This window comes from Camponotus floridanus, unplaced genomic scaffold (genome assembly GCF_003227725.1).
Source record: "Camponotus floridanus strain SB8 unplaced genomic scaffold, Cflo_v7.5 scaffold20, whole genome shotgun sequence".
Taxonomy (NCBI): domain Eukaryota; kingdom Metazoa; phylum Arthropoda; class Insecta; order Hymenoptera; family Formicidae; genus Camponotus; species Camponotus floridanus.
Genome location: NW_020229326.1, coordinates 285052 through 312597, shown reverse-complemented (window position 1 = coordinate 312597; position 27546 = coordinate 285052). Strand labels below are relative to the sequence as shown.

The following is a 27546-nucleotide window of genomic DNA, read 5'->3' as shown; positions in this document are numbered from 1 at the left end:
GATCAAACGCGTATCGTATCGATGACTATAAAAGCGGCAAGATGAAAAGATTGGCATGCAGTGCATTCACCGAACGCCCCTCACGATGGTGATTCGTGCACTTGGAGTAGTGCTCCTTTTTTCACTTGTCGCGACCCTTTCAGGGTTGCCGACTATCGAACCAAAAGGTAAGAAAATTGATTATTCCATAAAAGTGAAACATACATAACATTGCAGTAGTCATATTTGATATAATTATTTTCATAATATATTATATTATATTTTGTTAAAAATATTGCAAATAGCCGTTTTTTAATATTTTTTTAACTTTTAGGCAAACTTAACAGTACATCATAGTTTGATTGCATTGTTACACACAAAATTATTTTTGTTTATAATTAATTATTTAGACATATGCCATATTTTTGTTTATAATTAATTATTTAGACATATGCCACAAATGCACTTTTATTATTAAATACTAAATTTCAACTGCAATTTAAATAAATAATTTACGATTTTTTAAAGAAATAAACAATAAAGCATACAACTGCAAAAATTAATTTGTAAATTTATTGGATACATTAATGTATCAGGAGTCAATTCATAAATTTGTAAAATTATTACTTTGCATTTCATAATTTTTTGCAGATCGCTTAAAAAGAAAAATGATACATCTCGACAATAATTTATTAAATCTTACTATTGTTTAAAATATAAAAATAAATATTTTTAAAATTTATATTGCTTAAGTAGCTGTCTATTTACGCGTTGCAATCTTAAATACCGCTTTGAAGAATCTAGGAGATAGCTGCGCGAACTCTGTAATTTATTTTGCATGCAGCAGACAAGAAGTCTTCGAAAATAACAGTGATGTCAGGATACATGAGATGGAAAACAAATCCAAATGCAATTAATTTAAAATTCTTTATGCTTCGTGTCGATCGACGTAATCTGCCTATTTCTGTTCGCATAATGATCGATTCATTTTTAACGTGATTCTTAGACGCAGCAGTGAATACATATGAAGAACACACATTGTCGACCGAGTTACAACCGCCGCCGATCGAGGAAAAGGAACGCCATGCTATAGTTTACGTAATTAACATGTACGCTGTAAAAAATAACAGCGGTAATACATCAGAAGAAATACTTGAAAATGAAATCATCGAAACTGTTCCTGAGATATTAGGTAAGTGTGAACAGTATACATAAAATTACGATTTCTCTTAATGATATAAATACAATTTGACGTCACATATTACATATTTTAATACATGATCAAATAAATAAATTAAGAAGAATAAGTAACAAAAAGAACATTATAACGATAATAAATGTCTTAAAATAATTCTTAGTAAGATCTTGAATAAAAAACGTACTTTTGCAGAGCCATTGGCCACTATTCTCTTAGTAATAGAAGATGATGATGAAGAAAAAGAAAAACACTCACCCGCCGATCTCGATGAATATGCGGCAGAATTAGAAAGTCAAGGTATCAAAGTTGACAAGATCGGTATGAATAAATCGAAAGTGCTGAAAATGAAATTGCAAAAGGCAGAGGCGGAGAAGATGATAGAATCGGCTTCGAAGCCGATTTATGAGAAAAAAGATCGACAGAAGAGAACTATCTGTAAGAAGTGCGGAGGCGGAGGATATGGCGGGGGAGGATATGGCGGGGGAGGATATGGCGGGGGTTGTCCCACTTGCGGAGGTGGGTATCCTAGTTGTCCTACTTGCGGTGGAGGTGGTGGAGGTAAGTTATAATCCTAATTGTGAATAATAATTAATTGACAAATATATCTATAAACATTAATAGAATTTATTTATATCAAAGAATATCTCTCTCAAAATTCACGCTACGAACTTCACAAATTTTTTAATTAATGTAAAATACCAAGCTCCAGAGAAAAAATAGATAATTATATTTTTGCTCTAAAGTTTATTTCAATAGAATCTCTTAATTTAAAATTTATAAAATAATTACTCAAAATCAGAAAAATATAACAAATAAAATTTTTTTTGAGTTTCATTTAAAAAACGTTGCCACATATTATATAGATGCGGTTAAAACGAAATCCGATTATTCGCTTTGCATTTCTTAGGAATTGAAATATACGTCACGCTGATTTCTTTTTAAATTTTTCAAATTTAACAGCTAGTTGATTTCTTCAATTTTTCAAATTCAACAGCTATTTAATTTCTTCAATTTTTGCATGCGTTATCTACGTTATATAAATCGCACATGTTTGCGTATTGTATCGTGAAGAAACTCATTTAAAGGTAATGATATAACGCAAGTAGAAAAATTCAAGATGTTTGATGGAATTATTAAAAATAACGGAAATTGCTTGAACAATTATTATCTCTTCTTGATTAACAAAAAACAATATTAAATAAACTGCTTACATATAAGAAAGATACTAATAAAATACTAATTAATAATAAATATTCATAATTAATAATAATTAATTAATAACTAATAATAAATTAATAATAATTAATTAATAACTAATTAATAATAATTATTAATAAAATTGCTGCTTAATTCATTTCCGCTAAAATTTGCAAATTGGGTATAACATTAATAAAAATATAACATTTGAGAAAGATCATCATAACTGTAGATATATTAACACATTGCTGTTACTAAACCCCATCGCGCATAACAAGGGCATGCTTTGTTTAGGGTACCAACCACAACCAGTAAGGGTAGTACCGGTTGTATTAGTTCCTATTACAGGAGGAGGAGGAGGAGGACGTCCATATAAAGGCGGCGGCGGCGGTGGATATTATCCTCCAAGCGGAGGAGGAGGCGGCTGTAGTACTTGCGGGTATTGATATATTAATATGATATTGTTTCCTAAATAGATTGTGTAAAAAAACCATGCAATTATTCGACAACAAAGTAAATTAATCCCATTAAAATAATCTTGACAAGATGTATATTTAAAAATCACTGTACTTTACATCCATTCTCTTTTTCTTGATTCTTTTATCAATTTTTATAAAATTTTTTGTATTTTTAGTGGCGGAGGCGGAGGCGGAGGTTCGTACTCCCAATCTTCTGCCCAAGCTTCGGCCTCTTCTTCTTCTGGAGGCTGGTGAGTATTATATCTAAAATAATTGTTTCTTATTATCAATATATTATATTATCAATATAGCTTATATTTACACCAGTTAAAACATTTTTTTTTTCAGGGGAAAATGAACAGAGTATACATAACACAAATGTGTTGCCATTAATGATTTATGCTGCCTTCATCTTCGAGATATTCGATAGAAAATTTTTTCAAATATTTCGCATCACTATATCTAAATAAACATTACTTGATAATACTCTCAAAATATTTGTAACACATTCGTTTATATGATATACATTGTATTGGCGCATGTTAGTTGTGAATAAATAAAAAACAAATTCATCTTTAATGTAAAACATATGATTTGCCGTTATTCGAATATAAACGTATTCCTAAAGATAATTATGAGACTCATGATTAATTTTTCATGAATCTTCGAAAGAATCTTCACGTGTTAATGCATTAAATTTATATTTTTCTCGTGACTTTAATAATTCATTAATTCTTATGCTTGATAGAACTTGCACTTACAAACAAGATAATAATCTATCATTCGCGCGTACATGTATACTATTATTTTTTATTAATTCCTAAATCAGCAAAGTCGGAAAGTTTTCCGACAGAAGAATCTCGAGAAACATTATTTCAATAATTACTAATCTCTCATTTATGCTATACAATATTTAAACATTGTCACGATTCAGTTTCAAATGAATCCAAATGATAATCTTTTCAATCAGAATCAAATATGTAGAATAAAAGACTCGTAAAACGCGTGAGAAAGAGATAGAAAATTCGCCAACGCGAGCGATAAAGTATCATCTTCCAACTTCGCGAGCCATAACGTGCTCCAATTCATTCCACTTTATCACGTGGAACCTGTTCCGCATTATCAGTCCGTTGTAATTCACTAGAACACCATCGCTAGCGACAGCGGCATCGGCGATGATGGTGTTGCGATCTTGCTTGTCTATTTTCCGCTCTTTTCTCGTTTCGCGAGATCGGCATCATAAGTAACTCACGCGCGTTTCTATCAGCACCGGATCTAGGCGCCACAACCTCGTATATAACTCGCCTCTCTATAAATACGACCGGTATACGAGAGCAATATCGCAGCATTCGCGCGGAATCATCTCAGCGATGCGCCGTCTCGACTGTCTGCAACAGCGAGTGGCAATAGTAATTACGGCGCGAAAACGTCGGGTGAACTTGTAACGGTAAAGTTTCGATGTTCCTCTCATCACCTTCCAAAGCTGGATAAAGGAGGAAGTACCGGCGCGAAATGGATTGTTGAGAAACGCGAAGCCGGTTTTTGATCCGGCAGCGGATTCGTCGAACGAGCCGATGCTGCGAGTCCGAATCGACGATTTTATCGGCCTTATGATTAACCGCTAAAAGTAAGAATATCGCATTCCGAGAGGTATATTCGAGGACAATTCGCTTTTCATGATTAAAGTGATTTGTTCGCTGATTTGTTACGCGCGTCAGCAACTTGTCATTTTTTCCTGTCGATTTCACGGCCGTAGCAACAACAATTACGGATTGCGTCTTATGTTCTTTAGAATTTTCTTTATCTATATCTCACCTATGATTACCCATCTCTTTTATTCTTCAAGATTCTACATTAGAAAGGATTATTATTAAAATTAAGGTCAAGATTTGCCGCGGGAAAAGTTTGATTCGGAAGAAAGTAAAAAAACAAGCAATAAAAGATAAGAGATCTAGTAAGAAAAAAAAACATTTCTAGTAAAATGTCCATGTTATTTGCAATATTGAAAATGCACTATTTTTATCATTTTATATGTCAAATGCATACAATTTTAAATACATCCGTTTGACTAAATCTATTATGTATAAACTTTTTATACAATCGCAGCTTCTATTAAAACAATAAAACTCCATCTAACAGCTGAATCGTAAAGTGGACTCTAAAAAAGATGCTGATATGCATCATATCGGTCTGAAGAAAATGTGGGTCTGCGGGTCATCGAATGCTCATCGAGTCCAATCGTAGAGGCAAGATGCTCGGTTTCTTCCTCTAATATAAAATGTTGGCACATTCGCGCGTATTTTCTGGTCAATGACCGGCGAACTCGTGGACTTTGTCGCGACTACGAGTCGCTTTATTGCTGGGAAAAACTGGGCATACCAGCGGCAGATCATAAAAACTCAGACGATTAAAGTATGCCTCGATTCCTCGATGAGCACTCTAGAAGTGTTAGAAATTCGCATGCCACTTTTAATGTGCATATTATGAGATACTGCTAAGATATTAGGGATATTACATTTAGATAATACGAAGGGCGACATGCAATTGTATTATTGATTCTAAATGTCTTGTCCCATTTATATAATAACGAGAATAAGACAAAAATATTAGTGCACCATAAGTCTTTTCGTACATGCTTTTACTGCACATTAACGATAATATTATATATAACATATATGAAATTTACTGGAAACTAATAAATAAATATTTATCAAAAATAATATATTGTATAAATTTATTGATCAGATAATAATACTGATGAGAATTTATTGATCTATATAATGACTATGAGAAATGAGGATGTAGATTCAATCGATAATTTATCTTAGCTCAAATTATCGGTTAAAACAGCATCGTTAAATTTATCAATAAGAATAATCATGACAGGTTAATAACAGTTTCTAATTATAACTCAATATGCTTGTTAATTGATCGAGATTGATAAGCAAGTCGTTCCGGCAAAAACTGGATTCGAACGGAAAAAATATATAGTAAAAATATAAATAAATTAAAATATTAAAATATAAATATAAAATATTAAAATATTTTTAAAATTAAAATATTTTTATAATTATGGAAAGTATATAACATATAAAGGTAACATATAAAGTACTATAACATATAAAGGAAAAATTATGATAATTTTATTCGATAAATATTATTATTATATTAACATATTAATAAAAGTATCGTAATTATTCAAATATTTTGAGGTACAAACAATAAAACAAAGGAATAATTTACCATTTTTAAATACTCTAATGTCGTTATATACAGCTTTATAATAAATGTTGTAAAAGCGTATATATTTTTTATATAATTTGTACTATAAAATATTTGCCGTGGACGGCTAATTAATCGGACAGATCGAGTAACAAGCTATTAAATGATAGAAAATGAAAAGATCATAAATAGATAAGATCAAGATAATTGATCTATCTCTTATAATATAAAGATATATTAATAAAATAATTGCGAAATTATATTATCGATAATTAGATCGCAATTAAGTAAAAGACTTTGCTTTGCACACAAATATTTCATGAAGATATAGTAAGTGAGAAATTTGCTGACAAGATTTATTTAGTTTTTATTGCTTTCAATGAAGCAGCGGTGCAAAACAAATATGTTCGGCCATTTAAAACATTAATCACTGTCTGTGATGGTAAGTAATCTAATCTAATATTTTGATCTTTTATTTTTGGAACGATAGAATATATTAACGCTATCGGTTAAATGATGTTACTGTAAATTATGTCGGACAAGTGAGTGGATTGCATCCTAGTTACATTCGTGCAGATAGGAAAATAAATCATGCAGATAGGAAAATAAATCTAATTTTATTCGAAATGTGAAATAAAAAATATGGTATATAATTTCCATTAACTTTTACGCTCGTCCATTGAGTCATATTCGATCCATCGTTTTATCGGTATTGATTCGAGCTAATTTTAAACTCATTTTATTATCATACATATGAATATGAAATAAAAAAATATTAAATGGCAAGATATCTTTTATTTATTAACGTGAAATAAAATTGCAAAATATATTTTTCCTAGAAAAATGTAGATATTTTATAAATTATGAAAAGTATTTTAAAATTGAGTCCATATATATATAGTATATATCAAATAAATATTTAATTATCTAATACGTTAATTCCATTTTTTACTATATTATTTTCATATATACGTATAAAATATATATTTAATTAATATTTGAACTGGGCAATCTAAACATATTAGGTATCTTTATTTTATACACAATTATTTATTGTATTTATTTTGAAAACAGATAATGAAAGAGATAATATTGAGATATTTGCGTTAATAAAATCAATGTTTTCTAATTTAATCTTATAATCTCATTTATTTACTGAGATCAAATATTGGAACTTCTTGTAATAATAGTTATACTATCTAAATTTATAATAAACAGTAGTTGGGAAAATTAATGGCGCAGTATTGAACACGGTTCTATTTTAGTAAAGGACGATGCATGTCCACATAAAATACGGAATACGTCAAGCGACGTGCTTCATTAAGAGAGCAGGCCTAGTCTCTTAAAACGAAATCACCTGTTAGAGTCCGTTCACCATCGGCAATAATCGTAATAACGATGGCAATTGGACGGGATGAAATATCACGACGCGTTTTCTACGACTCGATGCCGTGTGACTCAAGATTGCCGGCGATTAGAGAGCACACGACCAGGCTTTAATTTAATCCCCCGGGAGTCTTGGGGGATCGTAAAAGGAACCGGTTGCGTCGCGTACGACTGGAATCTGCATAGAAAAGCCCGTTGGTACCGCGGTGCAATGTACGAGCGACGATGTCGACGAGCTTTCTCCTTTTCGCTCGTTCGCGTCGCTTGACGCTTGCAGTGGAAAAACATTTCCACTGCAGCGTAACATTTGCATACGTACAAGCGATAACCGACGACTCTAAACGGGAATTCCGTGCTAACCGATCTGCATGCAATAACTGTGTACCCGACCGCGTGCTACTTTATGAACGTTACGAGAAGGATCGAGGTCATTGTCGCAGGAGGTGGACGTGTCATGAAAAACGATATTTTACGATGTTAAGGAAACAAAAGAAAAATTGACAAAAGCGTGTCAAGAAGCGTCGAGTGGAAAATGTCAGATCAGCAGATCTAGCCAGATATAGGATTGGTGACCTTCGTTGATAATCCCATTCGGTCTATGTTACAATAGAGCCATCCTGCTTGGCAGAATTGCAATTGATCTAGTCGCGCCACATTCGATGCAACACACATGAGCTGCATGAGAATTGATGAACGCGGACGCGAATGGTGTCTAACAATCATTCGCACTCGCTTCGATGATATCACGCCACGTTGAAATAAATCCTGCGAATGCAATTCCATTTTAATTCTGAACATCAATAATTTCGAAACAAATCATCTATGTTTGTGATGCTAAAAATTATATATATTTCTTTATTGTTAAATTTTTTATGATGTATTTATATACACATACTCGATGTATCCTGTGTATTCGTTTATATACGGAGAAAATCTTATATAGTAAAAGTTATAATTTAATTTTTATAATTAAAACATAAGAAAAATCACGATGTTCCTTTATTAAATATTAAATATTAAATATTATTGTATATTAATATATACAAATATATACATTTAATATATACATTTTGTAAATATAATATTTGATAATATAATTATTTTTTACAAAAAAATAAAAATATTAAATATTAAATATTATTGTATATATTATATTTTTTACAAAAAAATATATTGCAATTATTCAAATATTTTGATGCACAAATAGGTGCAAAATCGTTAAAATACAATAAATGCGTGCTTTTTATATCGTAATAAATATTCTAATTCAATATATATTCCAACTTGATTATAAATATTGTAAAAGAGATTGTGTTTTTCTTTATAAATTATACTGTAAAATATTTTCTCCGTCTATAACACGAGCACAATAACTTTATTCATAATATTATATAAAAATGTATATTCAATACGTTTTGTTCCATACTTTATATAACACAAAAAAATGTCATCAATCATTATTCACAATTATGCCATAATGTAAAAATATTGTATGTTGCAATGTATGATATTAATCTTTTTGTTCTCGAATTTTTTCTCGTGTAATGATATTTCAAACTTTGTCTCATTAAAAATGTAATTTCATATTAAAATTCCAAAATATATTGTGAATCACAGCGTGAACCAATAAATCAGAGAATACATTTAATCAACGAATAAATTTAATATACGAGATCACATTTGTATATCTGAGAATATACATATATACATCTACATGACTATATGTGTTACCCTACCTTGACTCGATCAAGCGGAAAAGGGGTGACGATCAATTATGGTATATTATGATTAAGCTATTAAACTATTACATAGAACATGACATAGAAAATGACATAGTTTCAATTTTTTCTCTCTTATTATACTACATCTTGTCTTGAAAATTTTGATTATCATAAAATATTAGACTCTCATATATTATAATAGATTATTCAATAATTATAAAATATATAATTATATAATATATAATTATATAATTATATAATATATAATTATATAATTATATAATAATCTATTATAACATATGAGAGTCAACATTTTATTGTTATTTATGTTTATTTTCTCCCTATTATTCAATCATAATATTAAATTGATAAACAATCATAATAAAAAATATCTTAAATACTACATAAAAAAATTGTTTTAATGAACTAGAAATTCCTGTTTGTGAATCAATCTATATCGATAAGCTCGATTGCTACTTATTTCGAAAAAGTGGTTAAAGTATTCATTACTGAAGAAACGACTCGTTTTGCAGTTTATCAAGGTAGATTAGTAGAAATGGCGTAAAATGGAAAGTGACGTAATTTTAAGTCTCCCTCGAATGCTATCACGCGAGCAAGCGAAGATGATAGCGCCGATTCTCACACCTGTCATCATCTGTACGAAGAAACGCTTTCCTGCAGTGAGCACGCGAGTCTGAGGGTCGAATAGTGATCCTGACCTTTCCTCCAGGATACGTCAATACTCTCAAGGCTTATGCGCGTCGCGATGAAATGATATTAAGAAGAAAGAAGAAATAAAAAGAAAGACATTCCATTTCAGCTTGCGATAATAATTCTAACAAATTGCTTTATTATTGCTATTTTCTCAAATACGAGGAACATTACTTAAACTAATAATAGTAATATGTCTGTTGCAAGCTTCTACGAAAAAGTCTTCAGAGATAGAGCATTTCTTTTGACGTGTGAAATTATCTGTTATTAAATTAAGTTATTTTACTCATTGATCCAATGATGAAATATTTTTGCTTAGCAATAAGTAATCACGCCGTTCAATATTTCCAAGAGAGATTACAATGTGAAAAAATATGCAGCTGATTCTTAACTAATAATATATATATATATATATATATATATATATATATATATATATAAATAGCGGATCGTATTTCATATTAATTTCCACGCGTATCTCTACGGTATTTATCTGAATTATGTTCTTCATGATAACGCATTTATACAGAAATAATTACATTCTTCTTCAATCTCGCCGGCAAGCACGAACAAATCTCGGATCTACGGCTATAAAATCAGAAATTACCATGCTTTACCTAGCCTAGTCATCTATTAAACGAGGTATTAACATTTTTTTCATCATAGGAAGTACCTAATCAAGTTACGCATTTTACATCAAAATATATATTGCGCGATTCGCGCACCTGCTTATCTGACAGCTCACTTGCGCCACGCTGCTTAATTAAATTACCTTGTAAGACAAGATAGGTAACCGATGCGTATGCACATACAATACAAACAGACAAATGAACCTTTGTCAGCGTAATCTTTCACCTTATGGGGGACAAAGAGGGAGAAAATATTTCAGTAATAAAAAAATACAGAAATGTAAATGCATTTCATCATCCGGGGTGTCTCGTAAAAGGAAAACGTACAGACATTATCGTCGCATTATGAAACCAATCGGCTGAACGGCACCAGCCATAATGACGGATACAACAGACACTTCGAAAGATGAAGTTTGACGGGAGGGAAAAAGCGATATGGTTAACGGTAGCTCGCTCGTTAAAAAAAAAGTGAACTTTAACAACCTGAATCTCCTGCCGAGGTGAGTGAGAATACGCGACGTTTTTATGCCAATCTCAGTTAACGTCGTTTATCGTTCGTCGTTGTTGCGTTGTCGTGCTTCAGAGAATGCTTCATTACTGCAAGACGGTTATCGACAAAATCTTGCTTGCTTCATCATTGCGGAAAGGAAAGGAAGCCTGTCACCTGTCTGGCGTGTGCCATCGTATTTGACGAATCAAAAGTTCGTTGTCACTAACGGGGGTTTGCAAACATTCTTTCTATTTATTAGAAGAGATGGTTAAATAAGACGATAGACGGTGAAATTCTCAAGTAAATTATCAAATTATGTATATTACACACATTAATTAAACATTAATTAAACATACAGAATATATAAGCATGTGATGGAAGGCACGCAAAAAATGCTTGTCCCGATGAGTTCATCGGTAGATAACTATCCATGATTCATGGGACCCCTTATTATATATTCATCGATCATGACCTTCAATCTTTTAGATGCGTTCTTAAATTGATCGCGCAATGCTAAATAGGAAGAAACAATGCAAGATATTAAATTATTTACAAGTTACGCACCAAAGCAGTATGTAAGCGATTACGTTCCACAATTTGTATCATTATATCTATGCAGAAAATTATGATGCACGAAAAATTCGTTTACGCTGCCAGACTTCAAAGTCACTTTATTAACAGACCTATATTTAAAGTTTCAAAATATTGCAGGAATGCAACATCTACCCTAAAAAAAGAAGATAGAAAGATGCGCTCGCGCATATAATGTTTGAGATAACTTTATACGGCGTATGTAAAACACGATGATCGATCGTGCGAGACCTATCATCACTATAAAAGGCAGGAATCGTGACAAGTTGCTCTCGTTCGGCTCGATTGCCGAAAGTAAAGAAGAGTTCGATTTTTTGTCCCGATATTAACGGAACAGCGTTCCTGAATCCGCTGCTAACCCCGAGGGGCCTCTCCGCAGTACCAGCCAGAGGGTAGGGGACCGTACATATAAAGGAGAGAGCCCCATGTTCTGGGGGCCCAGTACCGTTCAAAGATGCAGGTTGGTGGGACGCTGCGTGGTACCAGGGCCATCTCCCTTCTGGTATTCCTGGTACCTCTCATTGGCTATGCCTGTGAGTAAAAAAAAAAGAACGACATTCAAAATTCCCGCCCGGAGCATCGATGTGTGACACGATAATATAGAGGATCAGTGATGTGCAGTGATTGTAATTCGGGATTATTCGGAGTGCGCTGCCTTAAAGATTTTCGCCACTAAAAGACATTGCAAATAGTATAAATTTCAAAGGCATAATAAATTAAACACAAAACGTCTATAAGTCACATAAATTTCTTCATTCATAGATATAAAATCGAACTAAGGAAAATTTTAAAAAGTCAAAGCATCTGTGATTATACAAAAATTGAAGAACTTTAATCAAGAATTAAACTTCAAACAAGAAAATTTTATTTTTTATTAATTTTAAGTGGAATTTTAATCGAAATGAATTTGTTTAATCATCGAAATTCTCTTAAAATTAAACATTAATGTTAAAAGAAAGGAAAATAATGTTAAATTAAATTTTCACTGAGTTTCCCTCAGTCTATTTCTTCAAAAAATTTATAATTGAAGTTCCCCACTTTTTCAATTATAAATTTTTTGAAGAAATAGACTTTGAGAAAAACTCAGTGAAAATTTAATTTAACATTATTTTTTTTCTTCTAACATTAATTTTTAATTTTAAAAGAATTTCGATAACTAAATTCAAATTCACTTTCGATTAAAATAAATTCCACTTAAAATTAATAAAAAAAATTTTAAAATTAATTCTTGATTAAAATTCCTCAATTTTTATAGTTATTAGAATTTGTAATCATGCTAGAGAAAGAGAAAGAGAGAGAGAGAGAGAGAAATTATGTAAAAATAAATTTTTGAAAAAATATAAAAAAGAATTCGTTTTTATGGATCAAACTCAAGTTATTTCATATTATAATACAATGATATAAAGAAAGAGAATGCGCAGATTAAGAATTATTAAAAAACATTATACGTATTATTTATTCTCTTTGCTTTTAAAACAGTAAAAATAACAGGAATAAATTTCTTAAAAGGCAATAAAAAAGCGATTCCGTCAAATTAGCACTTATCACTTGCGATCTACGCAAATGGGACCTAATTGGATGCTTGGTCTAGTTAATCTTTATGCATACGATTAAATATCCGCATTGCTATCATAGCCAATAAACTCGCCTAGCCAAGTGCGTATTTCTAGTGCGATCATCCGTATCAAGCGTATCACGCCGTTTTTCTCATGGTTTATTCTCAGCTAACAATATTCGATTTCTTCTAGATTCGAGTCCTCTTCAATATTTACCCAATATACCAGGTTACGTTCCTGTTTATATAAGATATGGAGATGAACCGTTGGAGGAAATAAATGCAGATTTGGCCGAGGCTTTCGGAGAGACGTCAAATTCCGTTAAGGTATTAAAAATCTGACAATTATGCGTTTAAATAAGACAAAAATACGGATAGTTATTATTATAGTAGTACTCATAGCAATAGAAGAAACGTATTCATTTATTTAGAATATAAATACCATGTAAATTAAGAAAGAATTTACAAGGATTAATTTTAACGATTTTTAATACGATATAGAGTTTGCAAAAGATAGACCACACATTCGCTCACGAGTCTGACAGTTTTAAAGATGAAGATCTAAATGAGTTTCTGGAAGAATCAGATAAGAAACATCCTTATCCATTGCATGTTAGAGAAGCGGAAAGTCGTTCATTTGCCACTGCCAACGATGAATCGGGGAACCCTAACAAACCAAAGCTTCTAACTATCTATGAATTACATGATGATAATGAGAGCAGACCTCGTAGACGTTATCGAGGCAGAACCAGAATGAAGAGTTTGAAACCGCCCGCTTTTAAAGTATGTTTATGAAAATATTCAACAATTATTATAATTGAACGAAAATGTTTTCACATAAGTTGATTTTGAAGAAAATTTTGAAAAAGAAATTTTAGGAGAAGAGATAAGTAAATAATTTTTATTATTTTCGAAAAGCTTTGATAACATATGCTAATAATATTTATTACAATGTGCACGTAATCTTATTGATGATTCAATGAACATTCATTACCTCGTTTTTATCATTAAAAATAAAGATTACTTCATGTAAATTGTATCCGCGACAAACAGCATCTACGCATAATTTCAAGAAAAGGATAGCTAATTTGAATATATTGCATTTTTTATTTCTGCACATCTATCTCATTTGACATCCGTATATAATCTAAAAGAATAATCTCTGTGAATCACCTAACATCGTTTGTCGCTTCATCAATACCCAGAGACATATTAGAAGATTTTATCTATAAATGATTAAACTTCACAAGCCAGTTTATGATGTGTAAATAAACGAACAGTTCCAACTTCATTTTCAATGTTATATTATAAAATATGAACTCTTGAATAGAGAGAACCTGCTTCATTTAATCACTATTTTCTCTCTCTCTCTCTCTCTCTCTCTCAAAATTTTACATAAATTATAAAATATAAAATTAATTTAAAAGATATATATGCTATTATTTATTATCATTTTATAAAGTTTAAATTATTCCCATTTAATCAAATTCATAAGATAAAAAATGTAATATTTTATATTTTACTGTATGAAAAAAATAATTTCTTTTGCATTCAATATTAACAACATTCTAGACTACACATTGTATCTTATTTTATATCTTATTTTTTTAAATTTAAAGTAATAATTAATGTATAAAAACATATATAGACAATATGCTATAAAAAATTACATTATTATTTTTATATGAAATAAATAAAATCAAATATTTTTTTAGGTCAGCCCACTCTCTGATGAGGAAAAGGAAGAGTTGGAAAAATTAGCGATCGAAGTTGAAAAAGAAGAAACCAGACCGAATGAATTCTACATTCCAAATCCTAAATATTCCGATTTATTATCTGATAAGACAAACAATCCACATAGGGCAGATAATTTCGTCGCACCGATAAAAGTACAAGATCCGCTCAATGAATCTTTGACAGATCTAGGGATAATTACAGTTGAAGATACAGATCTTCCAAAACCTTCGGATAATCATGACAATGCTGTATCTGAAATTGATAAAAAAGAACCGCCTATTAAGGAGCAACGTCCAGCTACAGTCTTGTCGAATGTAGATAAAGTTTCGCCTATCGATTTGCCAGATGAAAGCGACATTAATGAAGATATAACATCGAAAGCTGAAAAAGAGAAATTGTTTATTAAGGAGGCAGATCTGCCAAAACTTCCTCAAGTCACAGAGCTTTCAAAATCTTTGGACGATCATAATATTGCTGCATCTAGAGTTGGTAAGAAAGAACCACCTATTAAGGAGCAACGTCCAGCCACAATTTTGTCGAATGTAGATAAAGTTTCACCTATCGATTTGCCAGACGAAAGCGAAATCAATGAAAATAAAACGAAAGATCCTATAGAATCAACCGATGAAATTGCAACAAGTTTATAATTTATTTGTTACAATAATAAAGTATATCAGATCTTTTTCTGAATTCTTTGAACAGTTCAAACTTCTTTCAGCAAGAAGTTTATAAGGAGAAACTTGTTGCAATTTTTAGTATTATTAAATTTATATTTCAGTGGAATTTATAGTCAAAGTATGATTTATTATAAACATCTTATATATCGCAAGCTACAATAAAGCAAGTTACGAATAGGAGTCATACTTGAAAAAAAAGCATTTCTATGATTTTAGTTTATGATTATTTCTATGATTATTTATGACGAGATGACTTGTTTTTATGCTATCATAAAAAATATCTTAATTGTATAATGGACATAGTAATCTTCTTGATGGCTTTAATCGCTTCCGAGCTTTTGCGCATTGTAAATTATATTAATTATACAATCGTCATATGTGTAAAATTATTTTAAAAATGTTTCTAATAAAATCGTTATTGTAATTATTTGCAATACGGAATAAAAATTCACATATGTATAATTTCTTGCATCGAAGTTATATACAAAATATATAATCAAATTATACGCATAAGTATATGTAAATAATATCAAATATAACATTATAAGAAACTAATATAAATATCGTCGCGAAAAGACATAAAATAAATTTAATGGAGCAAAATTTATTCTTATCATAGTAACGATTGTGTGTATTTATGTTACAATCTTATTTTTAATATTTTATGTCTTAAATATTTTATATATCTTTAAATATTTTATGTATCTTAATCTACATCATTATTTGATTAATTAGTGATTATTTAATTAATTCTATTATCTATTATAATTACAGTGATGTAAAATAAGCGATTACAATCATTCGTCCAATGTTCTTATTATCTATATTTAATCGTGATAGTTTTGTGGATTACGTATATAATAGTTTTCGTGCCAGGGTTTTAAAACTAAAACAGCCGGAATAATGTTGAACTGGCTACTTGTGGGAGTTATGGTAGAGTGATTTAATTTACGAAGCATATCGTTGTCGATGTTAATGTGCAAATTGTTCCTACGATCTTGAAAAAATCTCTTACTCGAGAGAATAAACGTATTGTGCCCATCTTCAAATGTGCACGCATACGAAGGAATCTTTTCCTTTACCTCCGGAATGTAAATATCTCGTATGGCATGACAGTGAAAGTTTCCTCGTTGGAGTTCACCGTTGAGCGTGTTGTTGAAAGTGTTCTCGGAAATTAATTTCGAAGATGATTTCGTATCAAAAGATGTCGGTCCTCCAATATTTTTTACAGAAACTCTGCTTTGCAAATACGTAGATATATTTTTCGCGTCATTGTAAACATTTGCCATTGAATGTTGTCTAGTGACAACAGGATCTTCCTGATAAGATCGAACTTTAGCGATCTTCGACAAAGCATTGATTAAATATTGATCATTCTTCTTAGATTTGGATATTTCTTCATTTTTATTACCTCGATGTTCTATCCTTTCTTGATTCAAACAAGTTGGAATTTTTCGGGTTTCTGTTGATACTTTTGAATTACTGGCTTCAGATAACAAATTAGGTCTCTCGTTTGAATAATTAATGTTGTCTGCGCTATCACCCTCTGCCATCTGCCCGTTTTTCGTACAATTTGCCGGTAATCCATTGCTGTCCATTAGAATAAAAATCGCCAATACAAAGAAAATTATTAACCAGCGTATCGACATTGTTCTACAAAGTCAATGGGATTTTTGTGAGCACGATACTCGTGTAAAATTAATTTTTGTTAGAAACCGATACGCAGTCAAGCACTCGTTTGCGACTCGCAGGAGACACTGACTCTTATGAAAAAAGTAAAGCTCGCATGAAGGCGTGTGGAGACTTGGGATGTTGGGGAATGACACATTGGACTGTGCCTTAGTTCCCTGTGCACTGACCTTATCTCCTCTTCGTGAACGTTTTATTCCCGTACCCACGAAATTTGATCTTATAATTCCCCACCAAACAACAGGAAACGTATACCCAAAGAATTGGGATTTTTTATAAAATTGGTTTTTATTAAATATTCTATATATCAAAGTCAAATATCATGAATATTAAATTCAAGTATATTTTTTAATTATATGAATACCTATCCAGCCATTAGAAAGAGAAAATTAAATAAAAATTACTTTAATCTTATAAAAATTAAAACCAAAAATCAAAAAAGTTGTTAAAAAAATAATTTAATAAACAAATATTAATATTTTTTATATTACTTATATATACATATTTTCTCTACATACATATATAGAGAAAATTAAATATGTTTATGCTCTAATTTCTGTTTTATATATCTTTTATATATCAAATATATATATATTAAATTTTAATTTATAAAATGTGATGAGTTTTCATATTTAACTTTTCAAATTTAATGTTATTATTCGTGGAATATTTTTTATTTGATTATTCTTATATTAAAGATATATATCGCGGATTTTGTTGTTATTATATCTCAGATGAGATTATATCTTTATGCACTAATTTGCAAAATTATATTTTAATTTTATTTTAATTTTATTTTTGTACTCTTTCTCTCTCTCTCTCTCTCTTTCTTTGAATATAAATATGATAATAATCTCATCTGATTATATTGTGAGATATAATAATAAAAAATTCACGATATATATCTTTAATACAAGAATAATCAAATGAAAAATATTCTACGAATAACATGAAATTTGAAAAGTTATTAGATATAATTTTATTTTTGTACTCTTTCTCTCTCTCCTTCTTTGAATATAAATATGATAATAATCCCATCTGATTATATTGTGAGATATAATAATAAAAAATTCACGATATATATCTTTAATACAAGAATAATCAAATGAAAAATATTCCACGAATAACATGAAATTTGAAAAGTTATTAAATATAAAAAAACTCACATTTTATAAATTAATATTTAATATATATATTTGATATGTAAAAGATATATAAAACAGAAATTAAACTATATATAAAGAGCAGATTTTCTCTCTCCCTCTCTCTCTCTCTCTTTCTTTAATTTATATTTGCTGATAAATGTAACATTATCGATACTAGATAAGATATATCATGTTGATGAAATATCGACGTAATCATTTATAAATATGTGTATTATATATCTTATCGAGACATATATTTATAACATTTTGTAAGTTTCCAATATATTGTGCTTATCATAATAAAAAAAAAATTATAAAAAGTTCAATGACAGGAATAATTACATTACTTGCGCCGACGTCAGAATTCCCACGCTAGCAGCACGCAGTTGTGAATGGAGAGGGTAGCGATCATATGAGTGATTCATATGTCCGTTTCCCCCTCCATTCATGGTTGCGTGCTGCTAGCGTGGGCATTCTGGCTTCATTGACTTGCGCAGTGCAAATGCGCAGAACACATCATTCAACAGCTTCGCGTGACACGCGAGAAAACATGTCTCTTTTATGGATCGATAATCCACACGTATATTAAATATATAGATTTTTATGTATCTTATTCGCGTAAATAAATGTGCCATCGCTTATAATAATAAAATTAAGGTATGATTTTAATGATGTGAGAAAGTTACGTCATTGATAATTATTTAAATAATAAGAAAGCTGTCTTTTTTATTGCAAAATATTGTTTATCTGCTCAAAATTGCAAAATGATGATTTTTCTTGGCAATAAAAATATCAGATACAAATAAAAATTGTGTTATAAGTATAAAGGGTGATATAACCTCAAAATTAACTTATAGTGTGACAGATTGTTTCAGTGGGGACAATTAATTAATTGATCGACTATATTATTATTGTAAAGTAATCGACATGGCTGGACAACAACATCCTTTTCTATCTGGGTTTCCCAATGTACAGCAATCAGCTATGCGCACTCAGTTTGGCGGTGGACAAATGGTCTCTGGTTTAATAGGTCCACAGCAAGGAAGTAAGTGTTGAAGCTTCCTAAATATAATCTCTGTATTTATTTTCATTGTTTATCATTCGTTTTACCTATATGTATTGACACATAGCGAAATGAAAGATGAAAATAAAACTTAACCTTGTCTCATGTACGACAATAATGTTTCGCAATGTTTTTTATACAAAAAATTCAATAGTCCTAGATATATTCAATATAACAAATTATATTCTTCATTTAAATATTAGCCGTTACATTGAATAAACAATTGTTTGCGAGAACCATAAGATTGTCAAATTCAACAATATTGGAATATTTTTGGATTGGAAATAATTTTGGAATAATTTTATATTATTTTTCTATTATTATATTCATATCTTTAAGTAACATAATAAATTCTCTAGGAAACTAAAAATTGCTAAAATATGTGTATAGTTTGATAGTGCAATGGATGAGGAGTCAAGTGATGGCAAATTTCGAATTTGAAAGTACAAAATTTTAAAAATAAAAGAAACTTTGAAGAAATTTTTGAGGATCAATCACGAATTGTTATTTTAGATATGGTAAGCTCTCAGCAATTTGGTATGGGAGTGGGAGTTGGAGTAGGTGTTGGTAACGTTGGCTCTAATGCCATGGGAATGCCAAATTCTCAACAAGTATTGGCACAGCAGCAACAACAACAACACTCCATTGCGATGCAACAACAAATGCAGCAGATGCAGCAGCAACAATTGCAATTGCAACAACAACAACAAGCTGCCATGGTTCAACAGAATAATCAAACTAGTAATCAAGCGACAACACCTCAAACTCCAGTCCCACCTACTCAACCACCGATGCAACAGCAACAAACTAAGGAAGTCAATACTGCCAGCTTATGTAGATGTGGACAAGAAACAGTACAAGAAATTGTCAACCGTACTTCAGAACTCTTTCAATTTCTTAAAATGCTCCAACCGCCTAATGGTATAATTTTTATGATAATTTTTATGCAATATTAATTTTTTTTATCCTTTTAAATAAATAGTTAAATATTAATAAATATTTTTTTATAAATGTATTATTTATTTGCAGGTACAGCACAAGGGGCAAATATGGCAAATGAGAAAAAGATTAAGATTTTTGAACAGTTGAAAATAATAAAAATGATGTTTAAACGTTTAAGAATAATATATGAAAAATGTAACGAGAATTGCCAATTGCAAGGCATGGAATATACACATATAGAAAGTTTAATTCCATTGAAAGAGGAATGGGATATGAAATCTGATGAAAAGAAGACTTCGGAAGCTTACAGACTCATTTGTGAAGAGAGCAAAGAAGTGATAGAGGTGAGAATATTTATATTTTTTATACATAATACATCATTGTTATAAGTCCTAATTAAAATTAAAATCTGTTTCTTTTGCAGCAAGTGGTATTAAAAAATAGGCATATTAAAGAAATAATAGATCACTTAAGACGGATTATTTCAGAAATAAATACAATGTTAAATATGCGTCGCTCATAATTCATTATTTCAAAAATTTGAATTTATGTTAATATGCGACATAATGTTTTGATTATAAAAACGTATTTAATAATAAAATGCAAGATTTTCTCATACATATCTCATAATGATATCGACAATGTTTATCTGCTCTTTGTACATACCTTACTCATTGGTCAATATTAATGTTGCCTATATCTAAATAGATAATGTCACCATTTCGCAGAATAGCTTCTGGTATTGTTCCCATTCGCGTTTCCAAATTCCTCACGAAAATCTCAGAACATTCTATATCGCAGCCTTTGAATTCACCCTGCAATCGAGTGTCTTCATGTAGATAAAACTCTGCTTGTTTACCTGTAACATTTGAACAGAAATCAAGACAAATGCTAAACCGTAATTTAAAAAATCGTTTATGTCAAATATGCTAATTACACAATTGATATCTGTTTGCTTTAATAATACTTGCAATATGCAATTACAATCTATAAAGGATCAATGAATATCACACATTAACCTCAAATTTAAATCAAATATTGCATATAATTAAATATTCTTATGTGTACTTTCTCAGCAAATAACTCCTGTATGATTAATAATAATTTTAATTTTTTATTCTGGAGCACATACATTGCACGATGGATCTTTCTCGATGGCGCCATGTTCAAACAATTTCAAGGAAATACGTCTTGCATTAAAATCTTATTATTTAGCATATTATTCCGGCGTGTTGGAAAATATGATGAAAATCGACTCGAATGTTTTAAGTTTGAAAATAAAGAGCGTATTCGCGAAGAGTGTATGAATGTTCTTACCGACAATGCCGGTTATAACGCGTAGGAAGCGTTCGCGCAAAAATGCCCGGGCTTTTTGTTTCTCCGGAGCTGCAAATCCCGAATCAGCTGTTTTCGCGCTCGAAGTGTCCGCTTCTTCAATCATTTTCTGTCAGGAAGCGATTCCGATTCCGCAAGATTCCGCAAGACTCCGCAAAATTAACACACCACGAGAATACGAGATAGACACCGCGAACTGCGAACTGCTGCGAACTGCGAAGCGAACTACGAAGTACTGGAGTCAAGATGGCGGAGTCAAGATGGCGGAGTTAATACGTCGCGACGTCTGCTCCAAGTGCTACGTCACCTGTGACGTCATCCTTTCTCAAAAATAAAAACATTCAGAAATATAGAATGCGCAGTTACAACAAACAAGTCTGTCAGGTTTGAACGGAAAGAATTAGCATCATATTTGAGTCAAATGATTTATAATATAAAATATTGATATATTTTAGATCAAATAAATAATTATTATACATCAAATAAATAAATAATTTTAATTTTATCAGTGGATCGTATTATTACATCGTATTATTATTACAATATAAGCATATTGAAAGTAATTGTGTAAAAGGATTTAAATATATCAATCATGAGAAAAAATATACTCCTGGACAATTAACGCATAATTTTTTTATTTTTTCTTTAAAATTTTTTCGTTGAAATTTAAATATCAGCTTTTAAAGAAAAAGTGAAAAAAATTATGCGTTAATTTTGTCCAGGAGTATACATATATATATATTAATAATACTTAGACATTAGATATGCAATAAAATATATAACAATCGCAATTTTATATGCATTTTTAAATCAAATAATTTAAAAAATTTTCCAGATAAGATAAAATAATTTAAATAGAATCATCATAGTTCATAGGAAAAAAATGAAAACTGTAAAGTTATACAACATATAAACTTTCGACTAATATGCATATGTATCAGCTTTTCATTTTTCTTAACAAAGCATATGCATATATTTCCAGACACAAAATTTATCATAAAAGAGAGAGAGTTTTAAAGTACAATGAGAAATATAATCTCACGTGTTCTGCATCGATAGCCCACATTTTCGACGCAAAATGTAATTGTCACGTTTAGGAAGAAAGCTTAGGAATCAATGGAGTTATCGTACTAATAACGATATCTACAAAACACACTTTCTCGAGACTAAACATGCGGGAGGACCCGCAGCTTTTTAATTTCGAAGAGTGTGTGTTTACGCGATGTCACCTCATTCTTGTTCTGATCACGACGCAGTAACGATGGGCTCCCTCATCGTTGTTTTAATAGCCGTCATCATATATTGCAGTGGTAAGCAACTTGAGCTTTTTTAAATTTCCAAACGATATTTCAATATCGATTTAACTTCCTGATTCATCTTTTCCATTTTAATGACATTTTTTTTCGCAGAAACAAAGTGTGACGCATCTCCGATAACTGTCGCCAAGTCTGAAGATACGATCGTCGAAAAAAACGATATTCTTCCGATCGAAAAGGGGATCTTCTGGAAGAATCTCGATCTGTTTAAGGGCAAACTAGTACCTATGGAAGAGTCAAAGAATCTGTACAACGAGACGAATAGGAGGAAGTCGCGACTTCTGGGTAGTTTAGCCTTTCTAGCTGGCCTCAGCTTCGGAGGATTAGCCGCAGCGTCCACCACTGCCAAGACCTTCGCCAAACTGCCACCGACATCCTTCAGCTTGAACTTAGGTTCCTCCAAAGATTCACCTTACATTGCCGCCTATTACAATCCTTATCCCTTGTTACCTTATCCGTTCTTCTTTCCCGGTCACTTTGGATTCAATCTGGCGAAAGCTCAAGCGACGCATAACGATTTGATAAATCTGTTCGGGAACAGACAACCGATCGATCTGAGGGAGGATAACGAAGAATATCTAGACGAGGACAAGTCCAAAAACAACAAGAAGATGGGCAGCGAGGATGGGGCTGACGATCGCACAGAATTGCGAGCCAAAGTCGATCGGAACGCGGAAGAGAAGGTAAGTAATTTAATAGATTGCGCCGAGATATACAAATAGAAATTAGAGCAGAAAACCACGCAACATTTTATCTCAATCTCGCATCTCAATCAGCGATGAATATCGTACTTTCTTAAAAGTCAAAAGTGCCGGCATTCAATTACTAATATGAAACGCAATTAATTATACAGAAACATCAATTTGTGGTAATAATAATAGCATATGTGATATTTTTGCTATACTGCTAATAATAATAAATATAATTTAACTATCCATTCCTGATACTTAAGTAAAATCATTTGAAGAGAGCTTTAAGAGTTTTTTCCAGTTTCTTGTAAAATGAATTGTTAAATACAACTTTGACATCAAGTATCGAATTGATGATTGGCAATCTACTAATGCTGTTTCACAAAAAAACAGAATGTAATATTAAATGTTCGTATAATGATAGTATTATACGACAGATATTCACATGACAAATGATACTCATATGACATAATGATTAAGGTTTCCTCATTAAGGTCTACCATTAAGGTCTACCATTTTTTCCATAACTTCTATATATCGATGCGTCTATAATTTGATTCACAATGATATTATGAACTATATATATATAGTTTTTATTTTTGTCATATTTCTTCAATGGTATTATTAATAAAAATATTTTTTCACGTTCTTTACTTTTGTTTTGAAGTTTATATATGATATAGTTTTGTTTAAAAAAAATCTCTTTGATCAATTAAATACTTTAATCGAGCTTTGGAATTAATTCATATTTATGAAAATATATAATAACTTCTTTAAAGAGAAGACATTTACTGCATTGATCGTAGTATTACACTTTAATGCGTATTATTGATGAAACTCATCAGATACGCGGGTGCAAAGAGAGCCAGCGAAAACAAGGCAATTTCTTGAAAGGATCGATCAGAGAGCGTGAAGATCTTCAAGTGGATGCCGATGATTCGCGAGCAACCTTGAATTTTCAAGCTGCAGACATGAATGCCGCTAATGGGAATCAGACCGTGACAGAAGATACAACTACGACTATGACAACAAGGTTCATTTTTTTTCCAACCACAACCGAAATACCGTGGGAAAACAAAACGTCACCTAATAATTCCAGTTATTACCCGCAACATTCATCTTATTACGGTGGATATCCGCAGAACATAAACCACGTGGACCTCACGACAGGTTTGAACGCTCATCGTGATTATAATCAGATTAATTACAATTTACCGTATGAACAACCAGTTAATTTTTATCAAAATGACAAGTATAATGTTTACTCTCATCTTAATCCACCCTTTCCCGAGCCATTCTCACCTGATCACGTAAACGAATATGCCGGCACAAATATTAACCGATTGTATCATTCGGAATATCAGCCACCATATTATAACGACGGTTTTAGACCTGTGACGTAAGTCGTATTTTTTATATCCGTTGATTAAATTTTGATTCGAATTGTGTAAAATAAAACACAACTGATGGCATTTTTTCTAATTTATATATAATTCCTGCAATTTTATTTTTTTGATACGTACATACATATATAATATATAATATATATTTTTATTTTCTACTAAAAAATATATTAATAAAGAGATTATAAATTTTTTAATATATTTTATATAAAATTTAATTTTGTCTATCATTGTACGGATGAGAAAAAAAATATTAGTTACGAAATATTTGTAGTATTTTAATGCACTATATAATGATATATACTGTCAATTATTAAAATACATTATATTGCCTGTTATAGTTTTATTTATATAGCTATATGTTAATTTCCTACATTTTTTTATCAATTTAAATATAATTATTATCTTAATGATTTCTGTATAATGTTTATTTAGATTTTTGATGCAAACATATAATTCTATCAATTATTAAAGTATATTATAGTATCAGTTTTATCTATATAGCTGTACGTGTTTACTACGTTCTTTTATCATTCATTTAAATATAATTAAATATATTATTATCTTAATGATTTCTATATAATATTTATTTAGACTTTTGATACAAACATTATTTGATACGAACATTAATTCTTTACAAACTAATAGTTATACATCGATCATTACTAGCAAACATTATATTATCTAACTATGTATTTAATTATTTGAAAAAATTAAAAGTTAATAAAAAGTTTTAAAAATTATACATTTTTACAAAAATATACTATACATGAAATATACTATACTATGAATATATACATTCATATAAAAAATCTACATTTAAAAAAATAATGTATATAATTGCTGAAAGAGATTGGAAAATTATATTAATCCATTTAACTTTAAATTACATTACTCACACAGTATAAAATTATGCGATCAAATTTTCTGACAATATTGTGAAAAACAACTTTGCGAAACGTATAAAAGTATTACTGGCATTACGAAAATGACCATTATGAGAAGTCCACGCCCTTGATAATACAAGTTGCGACATATGTAACTTGTTTGAACAATTGCTCGCAGAATTGCACAGTTGTTTGAAATTGATTTTGCACAACCTGATCAACAAAAATGATAATCTGATGATATTCGAAACTCGTTGAACGGTGTGAATAGCACGAAGACGATAGCGGCAATCGGAAATAAACATCGGATAATAAATAAATTATAAAATGACTGTTCCATCAGAGCCTACCAATTGGACGTCATCGCTCGCAAGGAAGAAACCTGTTTTATTTTCGGACGAGTTTGGAGGGCTGGGCTTCTCGTCTATTTCGAGAAGGCCGCCACCGCTGGTATTGTGTCTGTAAAGACGTCGGTACCTTGCAGCTTTCGCGCGTAATTTTTCAGCTGGCAGATTTTCGTAATCTAAATCATGCATCTAACATCCAATTTGCGGCAACAAATTGAGGAATCATAAAAAAGAACACATAAAGTTACCAGTTTCTCTCTAATAAAGTAACCGTTTTCTCTCTCTACAAAAGTCATGCAAATATCATTCATGTATATTAAAATATCATATATGTTTCGTGTAAAATCAACTCTAGTAATTGGAAAGAAATTTGCGAAACAGATTACTACGATATACATATTTAAAAACAAGTAAAAAGCGTTTGGAAAAAATGCGGGAAAAAATGTTGAGATATGATACGTAATTCAATGATTATGTAATTCAGAGTCCCTTCAACCTGGAAAGCGCGTGAAAGACAGTGGCTTTATTGGTGGGTGAGCCAATCGCGAAACTCTGACACATCGTGATTACAGTAATTTCCCTCGATCGTTACACTCTCGGCGCATGTATATACGATACACGGAGAGTGGCATATGATATAATGGCATATCACATATACATTTGCCGGTAATTCCATGGATTTTCGTGCGTGCACGAGCAGATATGTGGGTGAACCGATGCGAGACACGGGGCATTGCGTGCGTCATGTACGATTGTGCAATAAACACGAAAAATAGGAAATGATCGACTTTCTTCGCGGAAGCGTGAAGTTTTCTTTAAAAATGATGATGCTATCGAACGCTACGTGGCCTAATTTAATGTACATTTCACTCAGACACGTCGTAAATAATACCGTTTCAGAACACGTGTACTCGCATGTATTTTCCGTTCAGGAATATATCTAAATAAATTTTCTAATCAGTTATCTTACGAATAATTGAACAGATTGCCAATTGATATCCTTTCAACGCGTCATCCCGTGAACTTTGCAGCACAGCTTTATTCGTATCTAACGTATTTTTGTGCATAGCAAATTAAAGATCCGACATAATTCCGAATTTTGATGACATGATTTTAAAAATGTTTTTATCTGTTATCCTGCAACAATAAAAATGCAAAAATCATCAAACTACAGTAATT

The 27546-nt window shown here is 30.9% G+C and overlaps 5 protein-coding genes across 10 annotated transcripts; 4 read left to right on the top strand and 1 right to left on the bottom strand.

Annotated features, from left to right (window-relative positions):
* On the top strand, nt 1–3420 carry LOC105250584 (keratin, type II cytoskeletal 1). 4 transcript variants are annotated; one of them, XM_011256753.3, is made up of 6 exons: nt 1–167; nt 986–1171; nt 1370–1693; nt 2723–2813; nt 3009–3083; nt 3181–3420. In XM_011256753.3, the coding sequence occupies exons 1-6, from the start codon at nt 56–58 to the stop codon at nt 3188–3190; spliced, it is 798 nt and encodes a 265-aa protein (XP_011255055.2). In that variant the 5' UTR covers nt 1–55; the 3' UTR covers nt 3191–3420. The 4 variants fall into 4 exon arrangements, with proteins under 4 accessions (XP_011255055.2, XP_011255053.2, XP_011255054.2 ...); XM_011256751.3 differs by having other exon boundaries at nt 2669–2813; XM_011256752.3 differs by having other exon boundaries at nt 1370–1735.
* An 8523-nt stretch (nt 3421–11943) lies between these two features.
* On the top strand, nt 11944–15749 carry LOC105250586. Its single transcript, XM_011256754.3, has 4 exons — nt 11944–12115; nt 13331–13464; nt 13639–13920; nt 14853–15749. Exons 1-4 carry the CDS (start codon nt 12037–12039, stop codon nt 15519–15521), a joined length of 1164 nt encoding a protein of 387 aa, XP_011255056.2. The 5' UTR covers nt 11944–12036; the 3' UTR covers nt 15522–15749.
* Nucleotides 15750–18839: 3090 nt separating this feature from the next.
* Nucleotides 18840–20997, top strand: LOC105250588 (mediator of RNA polymerase II transcription subunit 30). Of its 2 annotated transcripts, none has more exons than XM_011256761.3 (5): nt 18840–19042; nt 19305–19430; nt 19962–20369; nt 20478–20734; nt 20815–20997. In XM_011256761.3, exons 2-5 carry the CDS (start codon nt 19313–19315, stop codon nt 20911–20913), a joined length of 882 nt encoding a protein of 293 aa, XP_011255063.1. In that variant the 5' UTR covers nt 18840–19042; nt 19305–19312; the 3' UTR covers nt 20914–20997. The 2 variants fall into 2 exon arrangements, with proteins under 2 accessions (XP_011255063.1, XP_011255061.1); XM_011256759.3 differs by having other exon boundaries at nt 19251–19430.
* LOC105250587 (gem-associated protein 7) lies at nt 19262–21987 on the bottom strand. 2 transcript variants are annotated; one of them, XM_011256758.3, is made up of 3 exons: nt 21708–21987; nt 21057–21249; nt 19262–19447 (listed from the first exon to the last, which is right to left on the bottom strand). In XM_011256758.3, the coding sequence occupies exons 1-2, from the start codon at nt 21829–21831 to the stop codon at nt 21062–21064; spliced, it is 312 nt and encodes a 103-aa protein (XP_011255060.1). In that variant the 5' UTR covers nt 21832–21987; the 3' UTR covers nt 19262–19447; nt 21057–21061. The 2 variants fall into 2 exon arrangements, with proteins under 2 accessions (XP_011255060.1, XP_011255059.1); XM_011256757.3 differs by lacking the exon at nt 19262–19447 and having other exon boundaries at nt 20985–21249.
* A 745-nt stretch (nt 21988–22732) lies between these two features.
* LOC105250603 lies at nt 22733–25223 on the top strand. The gene is made up of 3 exons (XM_011256790.3): nt 22733–23035; nt 23135–23724; nt 24576–25223. The coding sequence occupies exons 1-3, from the start codon at nt 22948–22950 to the stop codon at nt 25131–25133; spliced, it is 1236 nt and encodes a 411-aa protein (XP_011255092.1). The 5' UTR covers nt 22733–22947; the 3' UTR covers nt 25134–25223.
* The last annotated feature ends 2323 nt before the right edge of the window (nt 25224–27546 follow it).

Bases quoted from the DNA above. Each gene is read 5' to 3' on its own strand.
- LOC105250587 (XM_011256758.3), bottom strand. From the start codon at position 21,831: ATGATTGAAGAAGCGGACACTTCGAGCGCGAAAACAGCTGATTCGGGA. The intron at 21,250-21,707 runs GTAAGAACATTC...CAAATGTTACAG, and splicing joins CGTTATAACCGGCATTGTCG to GTAAACAAGCAGAGTTTTAT.
- LOC105250588 (XM_011256761.3), top strand. From the start codon at position 19,313: ATGGCTGGACAACAACATCCTTTTCTATCTGGGTTTCCCAATGTACAG. The intron at 20,370-20,477 runs GTATAATTTTTA...ATTTATTTGCAG, and splicing joins AATGCTCCAACCGCCTAATG to GTACAGCACAAGGGGCAAAT. The intron at 20,735-20,814 runs GTGAGAATATTT...TTTCTTTTGCAG, and splicing joins AGAGCAAAGAAGTGATAGAG to CAAGTGGTATTAAAAAATAG.
- LOC105250584 (XM_011256749.3), top strand. From the start codon at position 56: ATGCAGTGCATTCACCGAACGCCCCTCACGATGGTGATTCGTGCACTT. The intron at 168-985 runs GTAAGAAAATTG...CGTGATTCTTAG, and splicing joins GCCGACTATCGAACCAAAAG to ACGCAGCAGTGAATACATAT. The intron at 1,172-1,369 runs GTAAGTGTGAAC...GTACTTTTGCAG, and splicing joins AACTGTTCCTGAGATATTAG to AGCCATTGGCCACTATTCTC.
- LOC105250586 (XM_011256754.3), top strand. From the start codon at position 12,037: ATGCAGGTTGGTGGGACGCTGCGTGGTACCAGGGCCATCTCCCTTCTG. The intron at 12,116-13,330 runs GTGAGTAAAAAA...GATTTCTTCTAG, and splicing joins ACCTCTCATTGGCTATGCCT to ATTCGAGTCCTCTTCAATAT. The intron at 13,921-14,852 runs GTATGTTTATGA...ATATTTTTTTAG, and splicing joins TGAAACCGCCCGCTTTTAAA to GTCAGCCCACTCTCTGATGA.
- LOC105250603 (XM_011256790.3), top strand. From the start codon at position 22,948: ATGTCACCTCATTCTTGTTCTGATCACGACGCAGTAACGATGGGCTCC. The intron at 23,036-23,134 runs GTAAGCAACTTG...TTTTTTTCGCAG, and splicing joins CGTCATCATATATTGCAGTG to AAACAAAGTGTGACGCATCT. The intron at 23,725-24,575 runs GTAAGTAATTTA...GAAACTCATCAG, and splicing joins ATCGGAACGCGGAAGAGAAG to ATACGCGGGTGCAAAGAGAG.